At 41.3% G+C, this 12,539-nt stretch overlaps 1 protein-coding gene across 1 annotated transcript in view; it reads right to left on the bottom strand.

The window, feature by feature from the left end:
- TRPM8 (transient receptor potential cation channel, subfamily M, member 8) overlaps window positions 1–12,539 on the bottom strand; it is a 107,565-nt gene that overhangs the window by 66,335 nt on the left and 28,691 nt on the right. Inside the window, exons 8-10 of the mRNA XM_006866768.1 lie at window positions 7,896–8,093; window positions 4,637–4,739; window positions 406–524 (exon numbers count right to left, since the gene is read on the bottom strand). Coding sequence (XP_006866830.1) covers window positions 406–524; window positions 4,637–4,739; window positions 7,896–8,093 — 420 coding nt within the window. The remainder of the gene's footprint in view (window positions 1–405; window positions 525–4,636; window positions 4,740–7,895; window positions 8,094–12,539) is intronic.

The following is a 12,539-nucleotide window of genomic DNA, read 5'->3' as shown; positions in this document are numbered from 1 at the left end:
AACCCTACACAGAGAAGCAGTGATGCCTGAGATGGAGGCAGAGATTATGATGTGGAGCGATGAAGCAGCTGGGGACTTTAGATCCAGAGAGGGAGAGGGGCTGTGTGCTGAAGACCAGTGGGTTGGTTGATGATGCATGGAGAGGATTGTAACCATGGCAATGATACGATATATGATAGAATGAATGCAAAACTAATGTTCTCCCATGTAAACTATCACATCATTCACAATAAATCATTAAAAAAATAAAAAAGAAAAAGAAAAGGAAGCTCAATAACACAGTTGTGCCTAAACAGAACAAACTTTGACAAGATTCAATATTGAAATCTGATTGGAAATTGGTCAGCCATTGCTCAGACTGGACACTGGGACAACCCAGGACAGCTCCATCCAATTCTTCCTTACCTCCCATCGGCGGTCATTGGTGAAAATCTCATCACTGGCCAGGTCCAGCTGGTTCCATTCCAGAAGAAGCTTCAGTTGTCCATTCCAGTTATCCTTGTCCTGTTCATTGGTGCTAAAGGCTGTAAAAGGTAGGAAAAGAATCCTTTTATCAAAGACCCAGAAATAAAAGGCAGAACTGTTCAGAACAGCTAATTATCAAAGTACTTTGTGCAGTATGAGTCAGAGCATCTTCTAATGGAACCGGACAGTCAGAACTATGATTCCCCTTCACTGTCACCTCTCAGCATTCTACATGTTCCAGAATCTACAAAGGGGGTCAGTTCAGGCTATGATTGAGATTGTTAATTGCCACTGAATCTGGTCCAACTCTTGGTGACTCCGTGTACAGCAACAAAACATTGCCCCGTCCTGCACCTCACTCATGACCACAGGATGTTCGAGGCTAATATTGTAGCTACAGCATACTTCAAGTAACTTCCAACCTTGGGGCTTATCTTCCAAAACTGTATCAAAGAACATTCTGTTATGATCCATCAGATTTGCACTGGCCTGTTTTAGAATGTCAAAGGGCTCGCTTACTAGTCTGTCTTAGTCTGGAAGCTCCTCTGAAACCTATCCACCCTGGGTGATGCTCTTAGTATTTAAGTAAGAGTATTTAAATTTATTTAAATATTAAAAGTATTTAAAAGAGTATTTAAAAAAAAAAAAAAAAGTATTTAAATACTGGTGGCATAGCTTCTAGACTATAACAATATCAATTGCATATGCCAAAAGTATAACAACAGTATATTGAGATTTTTCCATAGATTCAGATTCCATGAACATATTTCAAGGGCCCTATCTGACTTATGGGGTCCAAGTATAGCACTGTGCATTAATGCACCAGACTGCAAAGCCATTTGAACTGCAGGGTCAGCGGTTCAAGCTCACCAGATGCTCCTCGGAAACTATACAGGGTCACTATGGGTCAGAATCGACTTGACAGCACTTAACAATAACATCTGACTTATGGAAGTCCTGGTGGGATGCTGTGGGCTAATGCGCTGGACTGCAAAGTCAGTTTGATGCACAGATTGGTGGCTCAAGCTCACCAGCCGCTCCTCAGACACCCAATGCAGGGTCACTATGGGTCAGAACTGACTCAACAGCACTTAACAACAACATCTGACTTATAAGGAACTCTAGTAGTATAGTGGTTACGAGTAAGGGATGCTAACTGCAAGGTCAGCAGTTCAAAACTACCAGATGTTCCTCAGGAGAAAGATGAGACTTTCTGCCCCCATAAAGATTTACAGCCTCAAAAACCCTATACATCGTCACTGTGAGTTGGCACCAGCTCTACAGCACACAACCACCGCCGCCACCATCTGACTTATGGTCTCCTGGTATAGGATCAGCACTCGGCTGTGAACCATAAAGTTGAGAGTTCAAATCCACCAGCTGCTCCTTGGAAACCCTATATAGGGTTTCCTATACATGAGTCGCTACACATGAGTCGGAATTGACTCGATGGCACTTAACAACAACCACATCTGACTTATGATGTCCTGGTGTGGCGCTCTGGGTTAAGGCACTGGATTGCAAGGTCAGTAGTTCAAGCTCACCAGCTACTCTTGGGAAACTCTATACAGGGTCACTATGAGTTGGAACCTATGGTTAATGTGCTTGACTGTCTTGTGAATATTGATTTCCCTGGCCTACTTTAGCAAAATATAGAGTCCTGGTGTGGTGCTGTTGGTTTAATGCGTCAGACTGCAAAGCCATTTAAACTGCAAGTTGATGGTTCAAGCTCACCAGCTGCTTCTTGGAAACTCTATACAGGGTCGCTATGGGTCGGAACAGACTCAACAGCACTTCACAACAACTATAGCAAAATAGGCATTTAAGTGGGATAGAAAGAAATATTGGGAAATATGATTACAGAAAGTTTTTAAGCCTGTCTTCAGCCTATATAACTAATTGGAATAGCTAAAAGGGGTACTAAAATTTGCCCAGTCAATTAGGGTTCTTCTTAAGCCTTTGTGGAGTATGGAACTTAGGTGGAATCCTGAGCCCCACTCAGAACCTTCTGAGGTGGGACATTCCCACTTGAAAGGACAAGCAGACCAACACAGCATGGCTGAAGTAACAGAATATATTCGGGGGGAAATAAAAGGCAAAACGTTTGCTGTTTGGTTGTTGCAAGATTAAGCAAGCTATTCACCTTGGAGCCATCAATGCAAGAAAAGTCAGCCCATCAAGGTAAACCCTCTTCCAAGACTGAAACTCAAAAGGAACATATAAGCAATACTGTATGCTCACTGACGACTGCCCCGATCTTCTTGTGAATGGAAGTGGGGTCTATGTGGTAATGAAGACATGGGTTGAGTCTCACCATGTTCCACAGACACCCACTGACCTTGAGATGAGAGATAGAAGAGGAAGGGCTGGCTGGTCTGAAGTTTAGGGACATGTGTGTGAACTCCTAAGCCCATGGACACTGACTTAGCCACTGGGGCTAAAGTTGAAAGTGAAGTGGTCAGCTCATCTGAAATAAAGGGAGGCATGCAAGAACTCCCAAATTTGAAGACTGTACCCATTTGACCTAGCTTGGATGGCTTGTTGCCCAGAACTCAAACAGATGAAGATAAAGACATTTGATACAGGGAGCAAGTGTAAATTGCTACAATTTGATGAACTAGGCCTATGCTTATGGATGTATTTACTCAAAATTCTAACCAAAAGAGAAGGATTCTTCATGTCAAGGATAAAGCTTGCCTCCTCGGTACACTGGGTTGATAGGGATGGGCAACTTAAGACACTGGCTATCAAAAATGGGGGCTTACAAGCTTTCATGAGCGTTCTTAATTTCAGAATGAGGGAAGTAAGGTAGAATCCCCATTGAATAGTTTCCCTCTTGTACATCTACATCTGGTGAAAGGGGATGGGGAAGGATGGAGACAAGATTTTATGATTCAATAGTGAGTAATTATTATAATGAATAATTGTGATTGTCACAACTGCAAACGTAGAAGAATTGAAACTTAAAGGGGAGAACAGTTCATCTTTCATTTCAGGAACAGAGGGCCCTAGGACCATCAGGAGGAGAGACCATGAGTGGAGTGTGTGATCTTAACCAGAAAAGCGATGACAGCAGAGAGCGTCAGAGGCAACGGCATAGAGAGACAGAGCAGCCGAGGACTCTAGGTCCATGGAATGAGAAAGTCTGTGTGCCTGTGGGCAGGAGACTGGCTTGCAAAATGTGCCCTTTGTACTTTTAAATAAATACATATATTCTGCGCAATGTGTGTACATAAGAAAAAAGGGAGCCATGGAATAGAGATAAATACTGTTAACTAGGGGATTGTCATCATTGCTGTGAAATAAAATATGCTTTGTTTAATGTAAAACTGATGGTCTTTCTGTAACCATCACTCAATTTATTATGAAAGCTTTTAAAAAGAAAAAAGAAACACTGCCTGGCCCTGCCCCTTCCTCACAACTGTTTTTATTATTTGAGCCCACTGTTGCTGCCACTGTGTCAATTCATCTCATTGAGGGGTCTTCTTCTTTTTCATTGACCCTCTACTTTGTCTTTTTCCAGGAACTGGTCTTTTCCTGACAGCATGTCCAAACTACAAGTGACAAAGTCTCATCATCTCACTTCTAAAAAGCATTCTGGCTGATTTGTTTGTTCTTTTGGTGTAGAGTATGGTAGTTTTAATATTCTTCTCCAACACCATAATTCAAATGCATCAATTCTTCTGTGGTCTTCCTTATTCACTGCCCAACTTTCACAGGCATACAAGAGGACTGAAACTATCATGGCTTCTTGGGTCAGGCACAACTTAGTCCTCAAACTGACATCTTTGCTCTTTACCACTGTACAGAGATCTTCTGCAGCCGATTTTCCTTAGTGCAACATTTCAGTGGGGCAATAGTTATTCTTGCTTCCAATACGTTGTTGTTAAGTGCTACCGAGTCGACTCTGAAACACAGTGACCCTATGTAATATTTCCAAGGAGCAGTCGGTGGTTTTGAACTGCTGACCTTGTGGTTTACAGTTCAATGCTGATGCTACAGAGCCACACTAGGAGTCCAGCTTCCAATAAATGTGATCAAAATTAAAGATAAGATTATACCTCAATAATGTTATTCTCAGAATATAAGAATAATGCTATTGTAACAAGCCATTAAAAGTCACAGGTATACACACAAAACAGAGGTCTCCAGAGCACCTTGACTGACTCACCTTTGTACAGAGCATAGGAAATGGCGTTGCTGACAATCTCATCACCAGCTTCTTCCATTTTAATAACCGTTAATAAGTGTGAGTTTTCAAGGATTTCTTTCAGCTGGCAACATTGAGGGGAGATAAAGTTGTTAAATCAACAGAAAATTCGTTTTAGCGATCAGAAGCATAATATTCCCTCTTGGTGAGAATTGTTTATTCTATCTTGGAAAAATGCAACCCAGAGGAGAGCTCCAGGTCTTTTCCCTGACTTTTAGCACCTGACCCCAGACTGTCTACTCTCTAAATTGCGATCATGAGTCCTTCACTGCAAGGACATTAAAGGACCGATTAGAGAAGGGTACGTTTAAATTTCATCTCTTGAACAATCTATACCAATTGCAAAGCCCCATATGAGTAAAGTTCATAATCAAACCTCCAGATTATAGCAGGAGGAATGCTTTCCACTGGCGACTTTGGCCCTATATAACTGGCCCTTTCTTGCTTCTCCCGTCAAGATCTGCTCCTTGCAGAATCTTGTCTGGCGGGAAAGCCTGCAGCTGTCCAGTAGCCTATGTCTGGGTGGGTTCACTGGTCCCATTCTGAGGTCCAGCATACGGAGGGGTACTGTGGTTACACTCTAGATCCATCCCCAACTTTACCTTTATCATCTATAAAGCCGATACATTAATCTCCACTTGCCTGACTCTTATGTCTATCTTTCAACTCGACTTGGACAAAATATATAAGAAAATCCCAGGAAGAGCTTTGATCTAAGACCACCAGTTTTGTCTTTATGAATAAACCCTGCCAAGTGCAATCTCTCAGGTGGGACGATCGAATAAGGATTGGACAGCACCAACCTGAGTCTCGGGTTTGGGAATAGTGTGTGTTTAGAAGATGTTGTTGTTGTTATGTGCCGTGGAGTCAGTTCCATCTCATAGCGACCCTGTACAGGGTTTCCGAGGCTTCAAATCTTTACGCGAGCAGAAAGCCTCCTCTTTCTCCACGGAACAGCTGGTAGTTTTGAACTGCTGACCCTGAGGATAGCAGCCCAATTCGTAACCACTACAAGAAGATGAGGGCCTATAAAAACAGGTCCAGGCAGACCTTGTTTCACTGCACTTCACTTCACTGGACTTCACAGATCTTGTTTTTGTTACAAATTTGAGGTTATGGCGACACTGCATTGAGTAAGTCTATCAATGCCATTTTTCCAATAGCATGTGTTCACTTAGTGTCCCTGTGCCATATTTTGGCCATTCTGACAATATTTAAAACTTCTTCATAATGTCATTGCACACTTCATAATCTACAACATCATTTTTATATGTACTGGGAAACCAAAAACTTTGTTTGAATCATTTTATTGTGATGTTCACTGTATTGCAGTGGTCTGGAACTAATCTCACAGTATCTCGAAGGCATCCCAGTACTGACTACAAAGAACATATACTGAAATCTTACTCCCTATCCCTGTCCCTGTGGATGTGACCCAGTTGGAAATAGAGTTTTCTTAGTTACATCAATTAGATCAGAACTCAGTTTGGTGGGTTCTAAACCACACCTCTTCTGAGTTATAGAAAGAGCAGATTAGACACACACAGAGGGAGACAAGGAAGACAGATGGACACCAAGAACTGCCTGCATCTGCTAGAATCTGGTGTGGCGTTGTAGATCAGCACTGAACTGTGAACCATTAAGGTTGGCAGTTCAAACCCACCAGCTGTTCACTGGAAACCCTGTACAGGGTGGCTATGAGTCAGAACCGACTCGACAGCACTTTACAACAACTAGAAGCTGAAATAGACAAGGAAGGATCTCCTCCTAGAACCACACCCAGACTTTGGACTTCTAGCCTCCTGAATGCAGAGAAAGTCAACCTCTTGCCTTTAAAGCCACCACTGTGACATCCACTGATTGATTTTTAATGAGCTGGTATGGATGCACCTACTGAAGTTAGCATGAGTTTCCTAAGTCACCAAGCTGTCGGGAAATAAAAATGTCTACACGTCGGGAAGCCAAGAAATGTGAGAACTGCATACACACTTGGTTAAAATGTTTTTATAAGCTTAGCAAAAAGCCTAAGATGTATTCTACTAAGTGCACCTTTCTTAGATGATCTAACAAGAAAGGTGAGAAGGTATGACTTGAATCAGAGGTCAGTGAATTTAGATAAAGCAATTATTTTGTAGCAGCTGTTTCTCCAATAGATCTAGACTCAATTTAGAGTCTGAATTTCTAAACACATCATTACTAGGATTTCTTTCCGCTCACCATGGTTACATACAAAATACAGAAGCTCATGTGTGCTGGCATCACAATGTCCGAGGGCACTTTAAAACATTCATGGGGAAAAGGAATTTTTCTAAGAAATTTCTGAATCCCCCTCAGACAAGAAGAATGACAAACTTTGCAATCACCTCTGTTGTTGTTGTTGTTGTTGTTGTTGTCTGGTGCCATCGAGTCAGAACTGACTCATAGCGATCCCATGCACAGCAGAACGAAACAATGTCCGATCCTGGGCCAACCTCACTACCACCACCACACTTGATGCCATCAATGATGCCACCTGGCTGATCCATCTCATTGGGGGTCTTCCTCTTTTTCTCTGACCCTCCACCTTACCCAGCATGACATCCTTCTCCAGTGACTGTTCCCTCTGGACAATATGTCCAAAGTATGAGAGACGAAGCTTAGCCATCTTGGCCTCCAAGGAGCACTCTGGTTGTACTTCTTCCAAAACAGATCTATTGATTCTTTTGGCAGTCCATGGCACTTTCAGTATTCTCCTCCAACACCACAACTCAAAGGCATCGATTCTTCTACGATTTTCCTTATTCACTGTCCAGCTTTCACATCGATATGAGGTTATTGAAAATACCATGGCTTGGGTCAGGCACACCTTAGTCTTCAAGCTGACATCTCTGCTCTTCAATACTTTAAAAAGTTCCTGTGCAGCAGATTTGCCCAATGCAATACATCGTCTGATCTCTTGACTGCTGCTTCCACGAATGTTGATAGTTGATCCAAGAAGAATGAAGTCTTTGACAACTTCAATCTCTTCTCCATTGCAATCACCTCTATCTCAGTTTAAACCTTGTCCATGACCTCAATTTATCTGAGCCTGAGTTTCCAACAAGACACCTGGTCTGGACCAGAAGTAAAATCTCAAAATCACTGAGAATATATAAAACACTGACAGCTGAAAACAGCATCACCTCCTCCCTTCCCATGATCTTGGACTTCTTCTCACCCACCTAACGTCTCCCTGACTCACTGATTTGATCCAGCTCTCTGTCTCCTCCTCCAGCAGCCGGGACACCGTGCGAGGCAGAAACCGCACCAACTTCTCCTTGACAATGGATGACGTCAAAACATCCTCCATCTCCACCAGGCTCGCAATGACGTCCGCAATCTGGCCTGAGCCCTCCACCACCACACAAGGAATTTTGCTTTTGATGGAAGTGTTGATGGCCTGGGAGGGAAAGAGGGAGAGAGAGTCCACAGATGAAAGAGAGAATGAGGAACAACAGATTCCAGCTTGGAACCAAGGTTTTCGACCAAACTAGTTAACAAAACCCATCCCTGGACACATCCATGGTCTTTTCCTTTCTGATTTTAAACTGAAAGTGATCCGACTCTTTGCAAGTACTACAAGAAGTAAAAAGGTATAATACATCCTATGCTGTGACCAAATCCTATAACAAAGACATGTGCAAGTAGCTTACGCTTTACATAAATGAGTGCTTTAAAAGATATATGCATACATTTATAATGCATGAAATAGTCTTTATTGTGAATTTTATGTATATTTACAATGCTTAAATACATAAATAGGTAATACGTGACACGCTTTACAGCCTTGGGAACCCTATACAGGGTCACTGTGCGTCAGAACCGACTAGGTGAAACACAACGAACACCATTATATAATTTGCTATTATAAAGTACCGTTGAATAGATTCTACTCATAATACCTCTGTATCGGATTTCTCAGGCTGGAAATCTTGACAGGAGCAGAAAAACCTCATCTTTCTCACATGGAGCAACTGGTGGGCACAAACCATGACTTTATGGTTTGCAGTCCAGTGTTTCTCCTAGAGGGCCATTGGGATCCATTATATTATGTTGTTGTTATGGGGTACCATGGAGTCGGTTTCATCTCACTGTGACCCAATGCACAACAGCACAAAAACTGCCCAGTCCTGTAGCATTCTCACAATTATTGTTACATTTGATCCCTGTGCTGCTGCTGCTGCTGCTGGATCCATCCATTTGTTTAGGGTGGTCTTCCCCTTTATCAAGCATGATGTTATTCTCCAGGGACTGATCCCTTCTAATGACATATCAAAGCATGAGAGATGAAGTTTCGCCATCCTGGCTTACAAGAAGCATTATGGTTGTACTTCTTCCAACACAGATTTGTTTGCTCTTCTGGCAGTCCATGGTACTTTTAATATTCTTCTCCAACACCATAATTCAAATACATCAAGTCTACTCTGGTCTTTCTTATCCATTGTCCAACTTTTACATGCATATGAGGCTATTGAAAATACCATGGCTTAGGTCAGGCACACTTTAGTACTCAACCTATTATCTTGGCTCTTTAACACTTCTAAGAGGTCTTGTGCAGCAGATTTTCCTAATGCAATACATCATTTGATTTCTTGACTGCTGTTTCCATGAGAGTTGGTAGTGGATCCAAGCAAAATGAAGCCTGTGACAACTTCAATATTTTCTCCATTAGCCATGCTGCTATTTATTGGTCCAGTGGTGAGGATTTTTGTTTTCTTTACATTGAAATGTAACCCATACAGAAGGCTGTGATCTTTGATCTTCATTAGTATTTTAAATCCTCTTTGTTCCAGCAAGCAAGGTTGTATCATCTGAACATCATAGATTTCTAATGAGTCTTCCTCCACTCCTGATGCCATGTTCTTCTTCATATAATCCAGCTTCTTGGAATATTTGCTCAGCATACAAACTGAATACATATGGTGAAGAATACAATCCTGGAACATATCTTTCCAGATTTTAAACAATTCAGCATCCCTTTGTTCTGTTCTAATAACTGCCCTTTGGTCCATGTATAGTTTCCTCATGAGCACAACTAAGTATTCTGAAATACCTGTTCTTCGCAATGTTATCCATAATTTGTAATGACCCCCGCAGTTGAAAGCCTTTACACAGTCAATAATGCCCAAGTAAACATCTTTCTGATATTCTCTGTTTTCAGCCAAGGTCCATCTGACATCAGCAATGCTTTCTCTAGTTCCACATCCTTATATGAATCCAGTTTGAATTTCTGGCAGATCCATGCCAATGTACTGTTGCAACCATTTTTAAATTGTCTTCAGCAAATTTTACTTGCTTGTGTTATTAATGATATTTTTCAATGACTCACATTCCATTGGTTCACAAATTTGGATCTCTTCCAATCAGCTGGCCAGGTAGCTGTCTTCCAGATTTCTTGGCATAGATAAGTGAGTGCCTCCAGTGCTGCATCCCTTTGTTGAAAGATTTCCATTTGCATTCTGTCCATTTATGGGACCTTGGTTTTCCCCAAAGCAATTGAAATTCTTCCTTCAGTACCATCAGTTCTTGATCAGACGCTCCCTCTGGAAATGGTTGACCATTGGCCATTTCTTTTTGGTACAGTAACTGTTTATGGTCTCCATCTTTTTTTGGATGCTTTCTGCATCAGTCACTATTTTGCCCATGGAATCCTTCAATATTTGAAGTTGAAGTTTGAATGTTCTCATCAGTTCTTCCAACTTGAGAAATGTTGGGCATGTGCTTCCCTTTGGGTTTTCTAGCACCAGCTATTTCATTATAATATTTGATTTTGTTTTCTTGAACTTTCCTTTGAATTTTTCTGTTCAGCTGCTTGACCTCTTCATTTCTTCCATTCACTTTAGCTTCACTAAGCAGGAGAGCAAGTTTCAGAGACTCTTCTGACATCCATTTTGGTCTTTTCTTTCTTTCCTGTTCTTTAATGACCTACCGTAGTGGTTATGAATTGAGCTGCTAACCTCAAGGTCAGCAGTTCGAAACTACCAGCTGTTCCACGGGAGAAAGATGAGGCTTTCTGTTCCGGTAAAAATTTGCAGACTCGGAAACCCTGTACAGGGTCACTATGAGTCGGAACCGACTCCACGTCACATAACCGCCACCTCCAGTTTTCTTCCTATATGATGTTCTTAATATCATCCCACAGTTATTCTGATCTTCATTCATTAGTATCTAATGCATCAAATCTGTTCTTGACATGATTTCTAAATTCACGAGGAATATATTCAAGGTCATATTTTGGTTCTTGTGAATTTGATTACATTTTCTTCAACTTCAACCTGAACTTGCATAGAGCAATTGATGGTCTGTTCCATAGTCTGCCCCTGGCCTTGTTTTGGCTGATGATATTGAGTTTTTCCACCAGCTCTTCCCATAGATGTAGTCAAGTTGGTTCCTGTGTATTCTATCTGGTGAGGTCTGTGTTATTTAAAAAAGGTTTTCACAATGAGTAAGTCATTGGTTTTGCAAAATTCTATCATGCAATCGCCAGCTGTTGATGCAACTTCCAGCCTCTGATCCTTCTCCTTTGTTTCCAAACTTTGCATTCCAATCAATGCATCTTGATTGTATGTTAGATCAATTTCAGACTAAGGAAGTTGTTGGTGGTGATGGTTGTGTGCCACTGAGTCAGTTTTGACCCTTAGCAACCCTGTATAGGATTCCCAAGGCTGCAAATCCTTATAGGAGAAGAAAGCTTCATCTTTCTCCTGTGGAGAGATTGGTAAATTTAAAGCACTGATCTTGCTGTTAGCAACCCAGCTCATCATCCATTGCGCTACCAAGGCTGCTGAAGAAGTTGGTAGAATTCTTCAGGTTCATCACCATAAGATTTAGTGGTTGGTGCATAAATGTGAATCGCAGTGATATTAATTGTCTTCCTTGTAGGCATATGGATATGATCCTATCACAGACAGCACTCTATTTCAAGATAGACTGTTCCTTTTCAATGGTGAATCAGACTTCATTCCTCTATAATTTGTCATTTATGGCAAAATAAACAATATGATTATCATTCAAAATGGTCAATATCAGTCCATTTCTGTTGTTGTTAGTACCATCTTATAGTGACCCTGTACAGCAGGGTAGAGAACGTCCCACCTGCGAAAGTCATTTGGTCTGGCCCTGACAAGGCAACCCCAGTTCCAGCCATCACACTGTTGTTGTTGTTGTTGTTAAATGACATCGAGTCGATTCTAGGGGTGAGTTAATTAAAAGTTTGACCAAATATAGCAGGTTGATTTTTAAGTTGATGATTTTGTATGGCCTGTGAATTACGTTATAAATTATGACAGAAAAAAGATTCTTCACCCCTGCTCTATTGGGTTTCTGAGGCTTTAAATCTTTGCGGGAGCAGAAAGCCTCATCTTTCTCCCACAGCTGAAGGGCTTGAACTGCAGATCTTCCCATTCAAAGTCCAGTGCTTATTGTATGGAGCCACCAAGCTCCTATATATATATATATTGAAATCAGTAATTCTAAATCCAGACCTAATAAATTCAATATTATCATGTGCAGCTTACCTGAGAGACACTAACAATCCATGAAAATACCTTAAATGTAGCCACATATTTTGTCTTCTGTTTGCTCATATATTTCTCCCTTGAACTAATTTCCCTTGTCTCTATTTTTAAAGAGAATAAAAAGATTCACCTACCACATTTTCCACTCTATTATAGCCCCGGAGTTAATAATCCTATTAACTCAGGTTTTAATCAGTTCACAGAAAGACAAAGTGATCTACATATTTTGAGCACAGAGGAGAAAAAAAGAAGGGCAAATATGTAAATCACATTCCTTTGTTGTGGTTGTTGTCAGGTGCCATCGAGTCGGAACCGACTCATAGCGACCC

Source organism: Chrysochloris asiatica, unplaced genomic scaffold (genome assembly GCF_000296735.1).
Source record: "Chrysochloris asiatica unplaced genomic scaffold, ChrAsi1.0 scaffold00096, whole genome shotgun sequence".
In the NCBI taxonomy this organism is placed as follows: domain Eukaryota; kingdom Metazoa; phylum Chordata; class Mammalia; order Afrosoricida; family Chrysochloridae; genus Chrysochloris; species Chrysochloris asiatica.
This window is presented reverse-complemented; position numbering and strand designations above follow the sequence as displayed.